The sequence below is a fragment of the Vanacampus margaritifer genome, chromosome 14, assembly GCF_051991255.1.
Source record: "Vanacampus margaritifer isolate UIUO_Vmar chromosome 14, RoL_Vmar_1.0, whole genome shotgun sequence".
NCBI classification, from domain to species: Eukaryota; Metazoa; Chordata; class Actinopteri; order Syngnathiformes; family Syngnathidae; genus Vanacampus; species Vanacampus margaritifer.
This window is the reverse complement of record NC_135445.1, coordinates 11,784,198-11,803,563: the sequence shown is the minus strand read 5'-3', so window position 1 is coordinate 11,803,563 and position 19,366 is coordinate 11,784,198. Positions and strand designations below refer to the sequence as shown.

Below are 19,366 nucleotides of genomic sequence, written 5' to 3'. Positions count from 1 at the left end.
GTGTAATTCCAAACTTGATGGGTGGGCAGGCACTCCAGAGACACAACTATTTGTATACAAGCAATTAAGGAGTCACATGTCCCCTTATATGTAGCCACGATTGCTGTTGTTATCGTTAGCGTTTCACCTCATCGCTAAGAGCGGTTGCCCCCAATCTGCCGGCACGTTTCCAGGCAAACCTGAACCAAAACGGGGATACATGGAAAAGGTCACACATTCCCAAGCGCTCCCAGTGGGAAAACATGCGAGTCCGCCGCGCCTGCTCTGGAACGTGGAAGGCCGCGTACGCACGCCGCAATCTGACAACAATTACCGCAGGGATGTCAGCATATCATAATGCCACTTGGAGATGGACCGCAGATGATTTGGAGCTGGAAAAGCCATCCAGAATTCCAACGGCTCCGATCCATCAAGTCAAAACGTAACAGCCGAGCCGCATCGGGAGAACGTCGACACCTGATTAGCTGGCCTGTGGATCTGGGAATACTTGTGATCTCTCGCAGAAACACAACTTGAATCCTCGTATGTTTCCATAGGAACCTCGCTAACGTCGTAAAGCTGTGGTCTCGCATTACTGGCAAGCTTTAACATGGCTTTTTCTTTTCAAATTAGATTGTTCGTATGTATGTAGCTCTGGAAGAAACTTTTTATTTTTTTCATGAAAGCATGCAACGCAGGCCCTGGGAATAATAATGGCAACATGTTGGGAACGATAACCGCTTGCTGGCTTCAGGCGCAGCTCATTGAGTTGCCGGCTAGCCAAGTCACATGGCGGGATATGTTATGAGAGGCCTCTTGTGATTGTCTCGTTTTCTGTTTATGTCATTAGCAGATGACTTCAACTGGCCAGAGATGCCATTGACGAGCTTGTGAAGCGGCATTTGTTTAGTGGGTTTAGAGTTTTGTTCACGTGGAGGCGGATGGACCAAGATTTTGCATGGAAATCAGAATGTGCCTCAGTTAAATCGAAAGTGCAACAATTTATTTATTTTTTTTAAACACTTCGAGTCTATAAATATAAAACAATCCATTAAAAGACTAACTGAGCATACCACGTTTTTCTCATTAGCTCGAAATGAAACAAAAGTCTATTACAAACCTACGGTAAACCCAGGAGTAATGTTATAATTACAATAAATATTTGTATGAAAAACACTTCTAGGTCATAATGTTTACAAATAACAAAACTAAGTATAGTACAGTAGAGAGAGTGAGAAATATGACTGTACAGTGTTGGAAAAGTTCATATAAAAACTCATAATACCGAACACAAATGGTAATCTGTTGTTAACAATGTTCAGCTCCAGTCTTGTAGGGAGCGATAATGCACATTGTACATAAATTGGATCTCTTCTATTAATTCTCAAATTATTGACAACATTAAAATACAACATGGTCTTGACTTCGGCTTTGTCCTAACTGAAAAAGTAAACAAAATAAATCCTGATTTTCAAAACAGGAGCTAGCATTGGCTATCTAGATGCTATGCTAGCAAGGCTAAAATCTGTATTGATTTTTACCCAAAAGGAGCCAAAATGTAACATGTGCTACTCTAACTATAAAAGGAATTAATACAATTTTTGGATGCTATGCTAGCAAGGCTAGCATAGCATCGCTGATCATGTGGCATATAAGTGAGATGTTTGAGCTCGGCTAGCAATGTTTTTTTGGCAACTTTTTTTTTTTTTACTCACTTACTGGGAAGTTGGCAACACTGTTGGCCAGTAGTATATACCGATTTTGTCCATAACATCAGCATCGAAGTGTCTATCACAGGAATCTTTTTTCTTATTCATTCCCTTTATACTTGAAGATCACGATACAACATCTTGGCTCCTTTTGGGTAAAAATCAATACCAATTTTAGCCTGAACCAAACAGGTGTTGGTCCTAGTACCTAAAAGTAAAAACCGGGACACTTCAAATTCACTGAAAATCAAATACAGTGGTACCTCGGCTCACGAACGCTTCAGCTCACGAACTTTTCGCCTCACGAACATTAAATTCACGAGCATTTTGTCTCGGCTGACAAACTAGTTTTCGGCGGATGAACCAAATCTCGCGACACGAGAAATCATGAGAAGCTGACGCACGCTCACGGCGTCCCAGTTCGTCGCCCCCTTTGTTTGAGTGCGGACGTGGTTTGTGTTCGGTAGACATTTTGGATCATTTTGGAGTACTTTTGGAGTGTACTTTTGCTACCATGGGACCGAAAAAGACCCCACAAAAGGCTAGTGTTAAGCCTAAGAAGACATTGAAGAAAATTACGGTCAAGCAGAAGAAGGAGATCATCGACAAACACGAACGAGGTGCGCGTTTGTGTGACTTAGCGTCCCAGTACCAGTACGCTAAGTCTACCAACAGGTGTCAATTAAGAGGTTTTTAGTCAGCAACAAAGATAAAGAGTCTCCTAAGAAGCAAAGAAGAGAAGCCACACCGGAGGACTCTCCTTCCAAACAGTAACTCCCTCCCTCCTCCTCCCACTCCATTCCATCAAGCCTTCAACTACTGTACCATCACAAAGGCAAGTTGCAAGTTTTGCAAATAAAAACACTTTATTATACAGTACAGTGTATTTCTTTAATTACAATACAATAGCACATTTATTATACATAAAATAAGGTATATTTTGTGTAGTTTTAAGGCTTTTTTAGTAGAAAATTGTGTTTTATGGGGACCTGGGAACGGATTATTCTCATTTCAATGGTTTCCTATGGGAAATACTTGTTTGGAAGACGAACTTTTCGGCTCACATACTCTCTGTGGGAACCAATTAAGTTTGTGAGCCAAGGTACCACTGTATACAATAAAATTATCGCCAGGAACTACTTACAACAAATTTAATTGCTAGTCAATCTGGTGACCAGTGGAGATTGTGTTATTACTTTAGCTAATGCTAAATGTTACCTTGATTGACAATTCAACAACGCTAAACAAGACAACGCACTCACCAATATCCAACCTTTTTTGCTCGACCCCGGAAACTATTGAAAGCTGGCCCTGTTCCATATTTGTAACATTGGAAACGCGATGCCAGAATCGCTCAGCTGGCGTTTGTAAATTCGTACGTAAATGCAGTATTAGGCTAGTAGGACTACATTTCCCATGATTCTTAGACATAGAAGCAGGAAGTAGTTCTAATTCCGATATGATGAAAACATGCCTGTTAGCGATTAGATGCGGATGACAACGAGAACACAAATGTGACATCATCAGGTGTAACATCAACTATTGTATAACACGCCACAACACAGGATAATCGCTCAGGGTAATCTTTTAGTGACATCGGACCGCCGCTGGGTTCCATGAGGGCGGAAAAATGCTAAAATTCAGCCCAATTACTGGTGTGCATATACATAGCCTGTTGAAAGAAGCTTATTTATGTAGCAGCGATGTCAGTGCAGAACTGCGCACAGAATGGCGTGAAACCAGCCAACCTGATGTTTATCTGCACTCCCATAGTTTATCCAAATATTTTTGCACATTTTGGGTCAAAACAGATGCTGATTTGGAAACATTTTCTCATCACTAAAATGTTCTTACTGAATTTCCTCATGAGACGTTAATGGACAGAGATTTTGTAAGATTTAAAAATTTTTTTTTTTTTAATAAAAGCACTTTTAATGAGATTCAAATTTCACTTAGGCATTTCAGAACATCTTGATTATTAAACAAAGTATAGCAATAAAAAAATAATGGGGTCCCCGTTCAGTCAATTCTTTCAGGGGATGTAGATTTACGAGCACAAACGTATGTTTAATCGATAGTGTTTGTCATCATTAGAGTTGGGGGTGAGCCAGACCCCATCGAAGGTTAACTGAGGCGAGGTATGCCCTGAACTGCATATTGACTCTCAGTTAAGAATGTTCAACGAATAGGGGCGGAGCCAAAACGTTTCTATGATGACTCACTAATGAGCGGCCGTAAGTTATCCACAATTCCAATCATTCTTTTTATTTCGATTAGTTCCTGCTTGCATTAGGAGCGTGTTAGATTCTGGATACGTGCGCGTTTTATTTCATGAAACCGTGACTGTGGATCGACACTATGAAAAAACACAACTTTTCGGCGGCCATGTTGACCTGGATGAATGGCATTATCCACAAGCGCTTTGGAGGCAGAGCATCCAAGTGCCTCTCCATGTGATGTCAAGTCAAGTTTATTTATATTGCCCTTAATCACACAACAGTCTCAAAGGGCTTCCTTCACATGCCCGCAGTTGACAAATATCAACAACATCCCCTAATCGAACCACAAGAGGGCAAGGAAAAAGAAAACAAACAAAAAAACAGGCAAAAAATGAGAAACCTTGAGAAAGGACTGCAAATGTGGTAATAATCCCCCTTCCAATGTGACCGTGTTGAAATGACAGCAAGATGGAACTAAGTACCTGCAGCACAGAATCCCATTTATCCAAATCTTATTATTTTTTTTTTCTTAAGAGCTCAGTATAGTTCATTCGGTAATTTTACCGATTTGACATGTCATCATCATTGCTCTTTTTTTAAAATTGATTTATTTATTTTTGCATGTGCGTGTGAGTGTGTACTCATTAGTTCACCTAAAACCTATTAAAAATCCCATACCGTTCACCTAAACCGAATACTTCAAAATCCAGCTAGAGTCGTGAGGTTGTCAGGAGACCCGAGGAAGGATCAAAGAAAAGAAAGGAAAGTGAAATCCAGCACCGACCAGACCTTACCTACTACCCACCGGGTTACCATTTATCCAAATCTTAAAACGTGGGGATGGCTGGAAAGCGTCGAGAAAACCACACACAACCACAGGAGCGACATTCAAGCCAACATTCGAACCTGTGACCTCTGAGCTGTGAAGCACACGTGCTAACCACTACCCAAACTATGTTTACATGACCTAAAACATCAGCTGTTCACTTAATGAAGGTTTTAAGACAGTTGGAGCCTGGAAGGAATGAATTCACTTGACATTACTTCCTACGGGACAAATTGTTTTCATAATTAGAACAACTTGGAAGTTAGCCAGCTTGACGAAACAGATCAGGTTAGGGAAAGAACATTTTTCATGGTTGTTATCATTACTATTGCGGCACATTTCAACTTGAGCGTCCGCAGATTTAGAGAAAGCTCCCTGGCGGATTGCGCTTTGTTTCATCATCATCGTCGGCCTGAAAAGGACGCTAATCAGGCCCAAATGTGAATCGTCAACCCCCGGCACACCTCGAGACATAGCGAGCAATAGCGAGGAACAGGAAGCGCGTTAGCCTAAAAATGAGCTCGCAGCAAGCTGGAAGTCGTATAAAAATCAATTGTGTGACGTCGGCGAGCCGCGACGGCGTCCAAGTTTGAATCAATAAGGTGAGCTCATGGGAAGTCCCTGACTCTCCCGCATCCGACAGACAGCGTTCACTCTGCTGGAGTCGCGCGGGGGCTTTGCTTTTTAGAGGCTTCTAATCCTGGCCACATCCCCTCCCACCCACCACCATCCACCACTGTCTCCACACACCCCCGCTGTCTGCCGATGTACTCTCAATCCCTCGATGATGCATCACAAACATGCCCGGTGAGAGAGTCCAAGCCTGCAAAAACTTTCTCCTCCAGCTGCCCGGACTGTGTCATGTGACCAGGAAGTGCGGCTCCCCCTTCATTTCCCCTCCTGGCAGAGAGGAAACATTGTAGCAGAGAAAGGGGCAGAGGGGGGAGGCGGTGCTGGGCCCCGTGACGTGGGCAGTTAAAAATAACCGGCATATTTAAGGCTGACGAGGAATCCCGGAGCAGGCAGAGGCCGGACAGCCGGCGGCCCGGCGGGAGCTCCCTCGCTCTGCGACGTCCTGTAATGCCAACGGAAGCCACAGCGCTTAGTCAGTTAGACGTGACAGAACCTTGTGGTCCAGCTTAAACCTCCTTCATAAGGCTCATAAATCAGACACAATACACAAATCCTTCCACATTTGAATTGTTCATTTCCGGAAATGTTTGTTTTAGTCACCAAACACGCACCAAGATGACAAAACGCAATGTGAAACATTTGACAAGCTCAAGCATGCGGAGGTTAGCGTGCTAACGCTTGAAAAACAAACAGAATCATAATAATCTTTATTCACTAAAGTTAGTTTGAGCCACTCTAGTGCTAAAGTAAACAATGTACTGTAACAAAATATACTTTTAGGACATAAACACATACTTTAGCTACAAAGAGTCATTGAGCAATGTAGCAGTAGCTAGTATGCTAACTCTGATACAACCCCTTTTTTAATGGCAACATTGACTAACTTTGATGCTACGCTCAGCTCACATTCAAAGGAATAGGCGAAAAACAAAAACAAAAAACTTACCAATATAATCACACCCATCCCAGCAGTGGCATATGAGGGAATTTAACAAAACAGCTATTACAAAGCAAAATGGCTACTTTCAGCACAGCGTTTATGCTGCATTCCAGGAAGGTCGGAAGTCGACCTGAAAGTGTTTGAGAATCAAAATGGAGGATAGTGATATTTTTTTGAGGGGTGGTCCTCAAAACAACAAAATATACTTTTAGGAGATAAACACATACAGTACTTAGCTACAAAGAGCCATTGAGCGATGTAGAAGTAGGAGGCCTATGCTAACTCTGATACGAGACCTCACACACCCCTTTTTAATGCTGACATCGACAAACTGATGCTACACTCAACTCGCATTCGAGGGAATAGACAAAAAAAAAAAACTTGCCAATATAATGTCGCCCATTCCAGGAGTGGCACGAGGGAATTTGCCCAAAATGGCTGCTACAAAGCAAAATGACCACTTTCAGCACGACATTGGCGCATTACGCACACCAAGTTGATTAGTTCAACAAAAAACGATGATCAAATATTGACATTGTGCTCGGCATAGGCAACAAAGCGTGGCAATTTACAGTCACCCATCTGTCCAGCAGCCTACATCTGCTTCAGACTGAGGGCTCATGTCCTGGAATTCGCACAAAATGGGTGCTGCAAAACTAAAATGTTCACCTTCATGTACGTTTCCATGTTTTTTTTTTGGGGGGGGGGGGGGGGGGGGGGTGTTTTCAGTGCCTTGTGCGAGGGTCGTAAAGCACAAAAAAAAAAAAAAATCAACAATAGATGACAACAGAACAAAGGTAATGGTTGTTTTTGTATCATGTTTTACAATGATTAACTTATTTATGCCCCGTTTGACAGCTGAGGATGTTAAATAATTAAATGCTTCACTTTGGGACACAATTTTTATTTTTTAACTTAACTCAACTTCTTTTCAAACTTGGAATGAACCTCCAACAACAAAATGTGCACTTTGTTAAGAATTATCTAACTTTTTTTTTTCTGAGAAAGCTCCAAAAAACGAATAATCTAACAAAAAATAAAAATAAAAATATCTTTACAATCTGTCTAAACATGGTATTCTGATTATTATTGTCTTAGTAGAATATGAACTAGATGCAAAACCCAGCCATTTTAATCTATTTTAGGGGGCGGCCATTTTACCACTTGAAAATGACATCACTGTGCCTAAGGGCTCCGCTTGCGAACGTTACATGACCAAACCCCAAAAAAACAGTTGAATCATGATTTTACGTCATTTTTTCACTTTAATGAGTCAAACTAGCAACATTTAGACCCTGCAATAAATTATTTTCCACTTCCATTCATTTCCAAAAAGGTTAAAGTGGTTTTATAATATAAACATAAGTGAGTTTTTACTGAATTCTTCATTCAGTAATGAGACTATTAAAAACCGTTTTGGTCACAGAAAAACAAAACACACGTGTGCCCCCCCCCCCCCCCCTTTCCATAGTGTGACGGAGGGGGCCTGTGCAAGGTAGCGACTCGACTTTCACGAATTAGTGCAAGAATGACAACTATTTCTAATAATTACTGAGCGGCATCCGGAGCGGAGTGGCCCAACGCTCGCTTGAATATCTTCAGTCCTAATCTGCCGCTACTCAAATTTACTCGGTGACCACTGACTGTTTACAGTTCACCTGCAAAAGCATTAGAGGGGAGCATTAGGATAATGGCTAACACCTGAGCTAACTTCATGTGATAAGACAGCGCGCGTGTCACGTCACAGCTAATGAATGGAAAATGTTACACCTCTTAACAGGCTGTTATTCATGCCGCTATAATAATAAGAACATAATAAAACGACGCCCGTATGTCTACGAGTTTGTCAAAGCACGAGCCCTAGAATTGGCCTAAAATGGCTTGCTTCAAACCAAAATGGCTTCCTGCTCTATTCTGAGCATAGGTAACTTTTCAAGGTCTTGTCCGAGTTTTCGGGAAACTCAGCGCCCCAAAATAAGATTAATTTGTCGGAACAATAATAAACGCAAGAATTCTAATTTAATAATACAGTAATGACCTCAATCTCTCCACAGCTCGTTCCTGCGCTGCGCCCTGGTCAGAGTGGTGAATTTATGGTCGATATTTGGCTTGTTGTGCTCTAAAATATGATTCACACTGGGTGGGCTGCGGAATTCCAAGAGTTGGACAACAAGGAATGTAAATCATCCTGTTGATGATGTGAGTCGGCATTTGCTCTTCGGGGCCAATTGGGATTTGTTGATAGTGTAGTTATTCCTCTGCCAAGGAACAAAATACTCATTAAAATGGTATCTCATCTTTGATTTGGATTTAGTGTCATTCAAATGGGAAGCTGTAATAGTTTCATGTGAACTGACCTTATTGTTGGATCCTGCTGAACAACTTATATATGATCAAACTCGTGGAAAAAGCCTGGTGGGATACATTGCGACCATGATATTATCATTATTATTATTATTAAATGTTTGAAGCTATTGTCCCTTACACACTTTATCTGGCCTCTGCAATTCTGCAACTGGTCTTAAAAAACACGGAATAGTTTGGGTCCTGAATACATCAAAGAAATGCTGATTTCATATAAACCCATTGGGGTCCTGAGGTTTGCATAATCAAGTCAATTAGTGGAGCCCAGAGTTCAATGTAAACATGGTGAAGCAGCATTTAGTTGTTATGCTGCACACCAAAGGAATAAGTTGCCATCAGAAGTGAAGTCAACCAGGTTAAAACGATGCTTTCTTCCCATCCCTTTGATTAAGCTATTTTAAGCATTTTTAACTCATTCACTGCCATTAACGGCTATAGATGTCAAAAATTCATTTTAACTATTTGTATTAGTTTAACATTTTTTTCCCACTTTTGTGAGAAAACCTAGACCCTTTTTTATTTATTGTACATTTAGAACAGGTATAAAATTGGTGAATAATCGTGAGTTAACTAGTGAAGACATGCGATTAATTATGATAAAAAAAAATTATCTCATGATGCCCCTAATTTTTAATAATCTTTTCTTTAAAAGCAAAAAGAAAAGTTTATTAAAAATAAAAATGTTTAATTAATAAAAAAAGACGAAAATATTAAAAATTAGGGGCGTCAGATGATTAATTTTTTTTTGTAATTAATCGCATGACTTAACTAGTTAACTTACGATTAATCACAAATTTTATATCTGTTCTAATTGTACAATATATATATATATATATATTTTAGGTTTTCATACATTTGTTAACACAAGTGGATTTTTTTATAAACTAATATAAATAGTTCAAATGAATTTTTGACGTCTATAGCCGTCAATGGCAGTGAATGAGTTGAAGGGATACTTGACTCATTGAGCCATTTCAGCAGTAAAACGCTGATATTTTGTCCAGAAAGAATTTGATAACTTCTTTATTTTTCTTGTACAATAAATAACTTAAAAAACTATTTTTTCCACCTGCTGTCGACTGAAGATGACATCATGTGTGCTGAGGAAGTAGGTAATGACCAATCATGGCTCATTTTGCTGGCCAAACACAGAAAACAGGTGACACCAAGTGGAAAAATAAGTTATTTATTGTACAAGAAAAATGAAGAAGTTATCAAATTCTTTCTAGACAAAATATGAAATTTGTACTGCTAAAAATGGCTCAGTGAGTCAAGTGTCCCTTTAAATGTCAATTAGCAACTTTAATAAGCTACTAATATTCTCTTTGCTTTGCAAATATCTCCAGTTATTCTGTTTATTTGTGCTTTTGATTGTGTGACGCACACTGAACGCCTTGTGTATGAAATGTGCTACATACAGCATATGCAGAAAATAAAGTTGCCTTGCCTTTCCTGTGTAAAAGGAACGGAGATGGCCGGGTGCAAAGACACATTCACACCTGAGAACAACTTAAGAGTCTTCAAAGAACCTGTTTCCAATGATCTCAATGCGGGGAGTTGCAGCGGCTACGTGATGCTGATCACTTCAGCCAATAAATCCCAGATGTACTGATATGAACTGAACCACTCTAAAACAATAAAACACTACTATTAACTCATTCACTGCCATTGACGGTTATAGACGTCAAATATTCATTTGAACTATTTCTATTATATATATAATTTTTCCACTTTTGTTTAACAAGAGTATGAAAACCTAGAAAAAAATGTTGTACATTTAGAACAGATATAAAATTTGTGATTAATCGTGAGTTAACTCATGCAATTAATTACGATAAAACATTTTAACCGCCTGACGCTCCAAATTTTTTAATAATATTTTCTTTGCTTTTTAAAATCGCGTCAGGCGGTTATTTTTTTAAAAATTGTAATTAATCGCATGACTTCAATAGTTAACTCACGATTAATCATAACATTTATATCTGTTCTAAATGTGCAAAAAAATTGTTTTTCTAGGTTTTCCTACTTTTGTTAATAAAAGTGGGGAAAAAATGTTAATCTAATAGAAATAGCTCAAATTAATTTTTGACGTGAGTTCATAGTTGCTTGACTAAGTTTATGTGTGCAGTTGTTGAAGGAAAAGCCAAACCAAACCTGTGTGACATCACACATGACACCAGGTTTGAACTCTTGACTTTCGGGACCTTATTTTCTTCCGGAAAATTGTACTTTATGTCACAGTTCCGTTGTATTCACGTGTAATTTTACTCAGTGGGACACACTAAGCCGCCATCATTGTGTTGAAAGGAGGATGGAAACACAGCAAGACAGTGGTGTCATTTTCTCAGCCTTTATCTCTTTTCACTCTTCCCCCTCACTCCTTTGCTTATTATTGCCATATAAAGCATGGATCATTTTCAAAAAAAAAAAAAAAAATGCATTATCTGTCCACATAAAGAAGCGGGCTACAATGGACGTAGCCCACATTGAGGAGTATTGTCGGGGTTAAAGCTATTGCGGTGTGTTTACAGGAGACATCGTAATGGGATGTTTAGACAGATTACCTAATAGATCAAGTGTATCCCCGCGGGATACGTTTTCTCTTGCACAAAAATGTTTCTTTCCCACCACTGTCTTGTGTGTGTTGGCCAACAAAAAAAGTGGCATGCGTTCAGGTAAACTTAAAAAAAAAAAAAAAGGAGAAAAAAAACTACATTGACACTTAGTGTGTCTTGTTGGAATGTTTGTTGACATGCCCAACGGACAAGATCCTGATGCAAGCAGGATGAGCGGCGGAGACCTTTGTTTGCTCTCAAAACTTGGCCAATCGTAATTGTCGCAAAGAGAGACTGTATGAGGGAAAGTGAGCGAGCGAGCGAGAGAGAGAGAGAGAGAGAGAAAGAGGCTTGTGTTAGCTCACTAGCTCTGAGCAAACACAAGCACTTCAAAACCAGTTCAAACGCAGCACTGCAAAGCGCTCGCAGCCATTGTGATAACTCCCCGGGTGAGTTTTTCCCATGTCAGATTTTCATAACTCACGATTGGAGCTAGTCTTGTGTTTTGCAGGTGGTGGGAATTCTGAATTTATTTTAACGTACCGTGTCGATCGATACCTGAGTGATATTTTAACTGTCCTGTTGGATGTCCAAGAAAAGCCAGAGACGGCTGTTTGTCACACAAAAAAAGAAAGATAGACATATTGATATGCAGGTGTGCAATATTGATATTTTTTTCTGATAAAATATGATTTCGATTTGTATGTAGTACATATATGTACCTAAATATCAACCTATATATGCAGAAAAAATAAAAATGCAAGTGTCAAATTTTTATTTTTTTAATTTACAACCTTGATTAACATTTTTGTTTCATTATATTGCATTAATTTGCACCCTCCCAATGTCCCATCATTTATCTTAGCTGCACTGATTCCAGTAGAACTATATATGGATGTAATATTTTTTATTTTTTGGTCCAATCAGATTTCAGCATCTATGTGCTGCCATGTCACTCTAACCTGCTCAAACCTTCAAGAATCCATAGTGTGGGCCATGCAACTATAATTACAGAGGGGCTGTTTCTTTAACCAATCACAGATCTAATTCACCTCTCAGGGTCAGCGCTGGCCCTCGTCAACATTTTACTGCCCTCTGATTGGTTGATCAGATCACAGAAATCTTTTTGCTGTCAACTTTGGCTGGCAAATATATATCTGTATCTGCACACCAAAGCATTCAATCCGCATCAGTTTTGAGTTCAATACATTGAAAAACTTATTTCTCATGTTATTAGATTAATATTGATTTTGAGCTGAGTTTTCTAAAATTATGACGTGAAGGGGGTGAATTTGCCCTCACTGTAAGCAAAGGGAACAAATCTTAACATGGCGCCCGAGGTAAAAGTGTAAATACGGCAGCAAGCGACCAGGTGACCCTCCTGACACAATAAACTACTCTTCCGAGGAATAACTTTTTTATAAGTCTTTAATCACTTTACACAGGAACGAGCGCGCAGTGCGCATGGGTAACTGTTGCTAACACAAACAACGCGCAGCTTCGCGCTGCTGGTGTTTTGTAGCCCGTTGCCTCGGCAACGGGGCGGGGCCTAAACCGGCGCTTTAAGAGCAACGGCTCGGCGCGGAGCTCCCAGTCCACACGCACCAAGACGCGCTGCCACCGCTCCTTTTGCGCGTGGCCAGCGAGGGAATCCCCCCCGACCTCCCCCCCAGCCCCCCACAAAAACAGCCGGCGCCTTCGTGTCTCCCCACAACAAAAAATAAGAAGTAACCCACGCGTGGGGAGCTTCTTCTTTCGCAGCATGTCTTGACACACAGCAGAACGGCTACTTTTTACCCTCCTCACTTCTTCGAGCAGAATTTCTCGTGAATGAGGTGACTTTTTTTTTTTTTTTTTTTTTTAGGACCACCACCACCAAGGACTTACAACTTCAGGACCAGCACTTTATTTGTCGTTTTGTCGTCTATCTTTAGGCAGCCTCCAAATGACGTGGAGATGGCTTTAGGAGGGACCCTGCTGCCATCCTTTTCCACCTTCACCAGCCCCGCTGTCAAGACCAAAGTCATAGGAAGTGCCAACCTAGTGAGTACAAGCTTCCCACTTTCTGGGCACAACAATCTGTTAAAGAGGCCGGGTTGTACTTTTTTTTTCATCAAAAGATGTCCTTTGGCAGCTTGTTCAACTATACTATAACATAATGGCTTAAATATATATATTTTTAAGAACACCAATGACAGGTTAGACAGGTCAATAATAGCTCAAATGATTTTGTTGTCATAATTAGTACACCAGTCTTTAGAAGCTCTTTAACCCAAATGATGTTTTTAATGCGAATAAATGTTTCCCCCAAACTCATCATTTTACATAAAAACGGGAAAAGCACAAACTTGCTTAAATATATGTTAGCATATACCAGATTTCAGTGTTATGTAGGCTATATGCTACAGCTGGTCTAAATAAACAATAGATTGGTGGTCCAATAAGATGTTTGGTCCATAAACTAATAGATATTTCTTGATATATAAAAAGTCACCTGCCAGTAAATGATGAATATGAACTCGCATGACCTGTACACAATGAATTTGGAATGAAAACAAGCGCAGACTTTCAGCTTTGATTTCAGAAACTTGATTAAAATAAAACATTTGCCATTTGAATAGAGTCCATCCATTTATTTAGACATGCATTATATCAGCCAAAATTAACTTAAGGGATTATTTAGTCATACTTAAGCATAAGTACCATCAACTTTTGGGTAGTAATTTTGTTCAAGATTAGATGAAATATTTTGGAAAGAAAACCTTTCCTCTGTTCTGCAATCAGATTACTGTGGATAATGACACTGAACAGATTGCAAAGGCACACTTTTTGAAGACAAATGAATATTGGTCAACGGTTGAGTCATTACCGTGATCTCGACATTCGTGACAAAGGATTTCCATTGAAATATTTACAAATATGGATGTAACTCATGAATGATTCCACCTTCTCATATGAAACTTCTCAAATTGAAGCTGAAAGTCTGCTTTTCCAGTGTCCAAGGACTTCCAGCCCTAGTTTGCACGTATTTCTTGATTGATTTGCAATGTAGTGGTTCACATAGCTGACCACGAACGGGATAAACGGGAAGACGAAACCAAACCTTTCAGTTGAAAAGGAGGTCATTGTATGGGGTACTTCTTTTCGACCTTTGACCTTAGGAACATTTTTGGATCTGGAACTGTTACATTACGGACACTTTGGATTCAAACTATCAGCCTGATTAAGTTGTAAATTACCTTTACGGACAGCAATTGACCCAAGATGAACTCTGGGAGAACTTTCCTAACCCAATCAGCTGCATTTCTTGACTTAAGGTACATTGCATTTTTGGGGGGGGGGGGGGGGGGGGTACAAAGACTTGTTGTACGAATTTCAACCACAATCTACTTCAAGAGATGGAACTGTCTTAAAAAGTAGATTGTTGTACCTTAAGGGCAAAATACGGTACAATAGCTTGTCCCATAGTCATGAATGCCATGGCAACTTATCTCTAAAAAGCCTCAAGGTGAAACTAATGTAATCTAATCTATTTACAGACCCTAACCCTGCCAATTGGACACCTTAGACTCTCAGAAAAGGTAGATTGACATACTTTAGGCCAGGGTTATACTTTAGGTAAAGTTTCTTGTCGACCTACCATTAGCGATAGCTGTCCAAAGCAAATCTAAAATATTTTAGTCGTGGAAACTTGATAACACTTTAGTTTTGTACCTTGGACTCTCAGGAAAAGGTAGATTGTTGTACTTTAGGGGTACGATGGCTAGCCCCTAGCGTAAAAGATCGCTTTTTCCCCCTTTTCCTTTAAAGCATTTACCTCCGAGTCTAGCAATCTGCTCCTAACCATAAGGGACCCCAATTAATCCTGAATCTCGTCAATAGCTTCCAAGCTGATGTCATTGGTTCACGATCCCGGTCATTAATGCCTCTGGAACTTTCTTCTAGAGATGGAAGGAGGAGCTGTCCCATCTTAAGAGACTCAGTGTGCCAACCGGAAGCTCGGACCCAGACCGTCCAACTGCCACCTGCACCACAAGCATGTCCAAGAAAGACACCGAGCCAGACCTGGACTTGGACTATGACTTCATTCTGTCCAACTCCATGTTGCAGCAGCAGCAGCAACAACAGCAACAGCAGGACGACATCATGGCGTGCGGTTCCGTCCAGGCCCTGCCGCCCAGCTCGCCCGGTTCCTTTTCCTCCTCGTACCCTCTGCTGCCGTCCCCTCAGGGCTCGGCGGAGTTGCTCTACACCATCCCGGACATCAGTGACGTCTCGCCGTCCGGGGGCTTCGTGGCGGAGCTCATGAGACCTGAACTGGACCCGGCGTACCTCCACCCCACCAGCCTGCACGGCAAGTTTGTGGTCAAGACCACAGTGGACCTGGCGGAGTACAACCCCCCCAAGGCTGCGTCGGACCGTCCCACTTCACGGGCGTCGCCGCCCTTCACGTGCCACCGGATCAAGCAGGAGGCCCCCAGTAACTGTACCATCTCGCAGCCGATGGACCTGCACCGGCAGCGGCCGGGCCACCTGGAGCTGCACGGCTTCCCCGGAAACGGCGGGCGTGCCGCCATGACGGGCGGCGGCCGCCTGTCCTCGTCCTCGTCGCTGTCCCCGGATCACCCCCTGAGCCGCGAGCACCAGGTGTTGGGCCACCCTCACGCTCACATTCCGCTACCTCCCCACGGATACCACCACAGCTCGCCGCAGGGATACACCGCCTACCCTCAGCCCACCGCCATGCAGCAGTACCAAGGTAGCGCCATGTTCAACATCCGTGCATTAGTCGGAAGGAAAATAAAAAGGCAGACACTAACAAAGAGCAGATTGTCAAAGAAATCTTTTTTTAAACAGGGCCGATACAACATGGTGGCTTGTAATTACAGCCTAAAACAAGCGCTTGAAAGGGATTAAAACCGACATCCCACGGCCTTGGACGCAAAACCGTCTCTTAATCGTAGAGTTGCCGAAACCAGACCAGATGTGAAGCAAATGAAACGTATTGTTTTTCTTGTACGACTTGTTTTCCACTGGATCTCGCTCTCGTTCTTACGCCGCCTTGCATCAAAAATCTCCAAAAAGCATGACGCGTCACTCTTCTTCTTTTTTTTTTTTCTTTTTTTAACGCAGACCCCCTCATGGTTTCCAGCGGCGACTGCTTGCCAGAGGAGCCCAAGCCCAAGCGCGGGCGGCGCTCGTGGCCCCGGAAGCGCGTGGCCACGCACACGTGCGACTACGTCGGCTGCGGGAAGACGTACACTAAGAGCTCGCACCTCAAAGCGCATCATCGCACGCACACAGGTAACCAAGCAAACACGCAACTCGTTAAGTAGTTCTCAGGTATGATTAAAAATGTCTTTTTCTGACTTAATTAAAAAATTAAAAAAAAAGGAGATTCGACCAGGCAAACCGGAAGAAAACATTTTTGCCATCCAGCATAATAAAAATATAATTTGGGTCTACATTATGCATGTTTCCATAAAAAAAAAAAAAAAAAAGCAATGTAAACCATCAGGATATGTATTGCCTTAAAGGGCCATGTATTGTGATACGTATTATCATGAGGTTGTTGGCAATACCCAGCTCTCGTACCAACAAAGATGTATTTATATTAGGCTCCAAGCGCAGCTTGTTTTGTAAGAGCAGAGACGACAGTAAATGGAAACATGGATGTTTTTTGGTTGAAAACAAAATTCAAACACTTTTAAGCATTTCAAGCTCTGAAAATATGAAAAAAAAGTTATTCTTATTTCAAAAGTATTTTTTGCTGTAATTTGAAGTGAATTAATTTGTGCCACTTTCATATAAGTGTAAAAAGAAGGTAAGCCCTGAATAACAAATTTTTAGAAAAAATAAATAAAAACTGCTACTACTCACCCCTTGAAGACACCTGTCAGAATGGTTTGGGAACAGGGTAATACTGCCACCCAGTGGTATCTTACAGCTACTGCTACAGTTGAAGCAACATAGTGTATGGGTATTTATTATTATTAATCTTTTTAGGTTTTACGGAAAGCAACAACAGCACATGTATTCTGTAATTTTGGGATGTCCAAACCTTTCCCACTGAAGACGTTGTAGAGAAAAATGAAGATGCAAGTGCAACATGCTAAAATCAATACATTATGCTGTGAGCATTGTTATCTGTAGATGATAGACCTGGCCTGTAATTGCCATCCATGATTAGAAATTAATTTTGAATAAAGAGAGATCAACAGAGTTTTTCCCACTAAAACAGGGGGTAAAAATACACACGTTTAGATTTTTCAAATATAGATATTTTAATCAGCAAATATGCGAGTTTGCAGGGGAACTAATTGTGAATATGCAGGGTACAGCTGTATTAACTCATACAACATTCAACTTATTTTAATTTAAAAAAATAAAATATAGTCTGACATCTTGTAATATTCAACTTTTTTAGTATGAAGAATTAAAAGCATTGTGGTATTTTGTAGTATAATTTTTTTAAATATAAAAAAATTGTGCATTATCAACATTTTGTACTTCTATACACATATATATAATGTTTTAAAAAAATATATATATATATATAAATAAAGTGGGATATTTTAAGATTCAATCTTTTAACCCCAAATAACAAAACCATGTCATATCTTTTAACATTCAACATATTTAAATTTCCATAATTAGAAAATGATCCCCCCAAAAAATGATCTTGTAACATTTGACTTGACAGTGAAATACACTGGAAAATTCAATTGCCTTATTTTTTTGTAATTAAAACTTTTTGAAATTGGAAAAACCAATTGTGACAGAACGATAGGGTTTTTTTTAAGGCCGATGTTCATTTGTGATAAGACAAAAGATTAATGTCAAAATGTTACCGGTTTATTAAACAGCTTTTTAGATTACCAACATGCTTATGTTTTTTTGTTTTTTTTTCAATTAACTAACAAGCTAACTAAATAACAGTGTAAATAAATGTATTATTTAGAATACACTGAACAGAACGCATGTGGTGGGTCACAAATTTTAGACACCACTGATGTGGGGACATTTACAATTTTCTCTCCACTGACCTCCATTTTGTGTGCCCCCTGCCCCAACTAGGAGAGAAGCCTTACCATTGCGACTGGGAGGGCTGCGGCTGGAAGTTCGCACGCTCCGACGAGCTGACGCGCCACTACAGAAAGCACACGGGCCACCGGCCGTTCCAGTGCCAGAAGTGTGACCGGGCTTTCTCCAGATCGGACCACCTGGCCCTCCATATGAAGAGACACTTATGAGGAGGGACCTGCAAAAAAAAAAAATCTAAACATTCAAATGACATGCTGTGGCGTTCACGGCTAAAGACAATCAAGACGAGACCTGCGAGCGCGGGTCAGAACGGGACCAAAAACTGGAAGTCAACTTTATTTATGTGACCAAACTCAAAGACCAGCAACTGGAATCTCACGTGGAAAATCTCCAGAGGCCTTTCATTAAATCGCCAACGACACTGTATTAACAACGCATAGATATATTTATACATATTCACATTTCACCTGTCACTTCAGGTATAATGTTAATTAATTTATACCGACTGGTGCTCAGTGACTTTTGCCCAAAAAGGTACCAAAGAAGCGGTGACAAAGTGCCATATATCAAGTGTTTCCCCTCTCTTCCACACTCAAAAATCAGGTTATGGAGCGGTGAAGGCAATCTGAGAATGCACTGCAAGTCGCAAAGTGCAATAATTTATAAGAAAACCTTCCTATTTTTTATAATGGAAAGAGTGACTCTGAACAAAAAAAAAAAAAAACTTTTTTGTTTTTATATAACCAAAATGGAAAAAAAATGTAATATAATCTTGATCTTTGTACATTTGTAGATAAAAAAAATACTTTGTTATTATTAAATGTTTTGTATTTTACGGTATAATAAAATGTATTTCAAATAAGGAAACAGGATTTTTTTTTTCCCCGACATCCACAGCAAACATTACTTATATTAAAAAATACAATAATGAGCAGGGTGCCTGAACTTCATTAAAGACTGGACTCACCAAATACAGTTCAAGTAAAAGTTTGAAATAACCTGCAAACATATAATTATGGGACTGCTGAAAGCAGCACATATTACTCTCCACCCTAGAAAATCCCCAGATTTTTCCGCAAAAATGCGGCCCGTACCGT

General features: G+C 40.4%; 1 protein-coding gene and 1 long non-coding RNA gene across 2 annotated transcripts in view; both read left to right on the top strand.

Moving 5' to 3' along the window:
- The window catches only part of LOC144034351 (uncharacterized), a 33,786-nt gene extending 25,279 nt beyond the window's left edge, over positions 1–8,507 (top strand). Inside the window, exon 3 of the long non-coding RNA XR_013288205.1 lies at positions 8,361–8,507. This is a non-coding gene — a long non-coding RNA (uncharacterized LOC144034351). The remainder of the gene's footprint in view (positions 1–8,360) is intronic.
- A 4,364-nt stretch (positions 8,508–12,871) lies between these two features.
- klf4 (Kruppel like factor 4) lies at positions 12,872–19,136 on the top strand. Its single transcript, XM_077543075.1, has 5 exons — positions 12,872–13,060; positions 13,160–13,268; positions 15,171–15,984; positions 16,359–16,529; positions 18,303–19,136. Exons 1-5 carry the CDS (start codon positions 13,056–13,058, stop codon positions 18,476–18,478), a joined length of 1,275 nt encoding a protein of 424 aa, XP_077399201.1. The 5' UTR covers positions 12,872–13,055; the 3' UTR covers positions 18,479–19,136.
- The last annotated feature ends 230 nt before the right edge of the window (positions 19,137–19,366 follow it).

Excerpts from the sequence above, each read along its gene's own strand:
- klf4 (XM_077543075.1), top strand. Across the intron at positions 15,985-16,358 it reads CGCCATGCAGCAGTACCAAG|ACCCCCTCATGGTTTCCAGC; the intron begins GTAGCGCCATGT and ends TTTTTAACGCAG. Across the intron at positions 16,530-18,302 it reads GCATCATCGCACGCACACAG|GAGAGAAGCCTTACCATTGC; the intron begins GTAACCAAGCAA and ends TGCCCCAACTAG.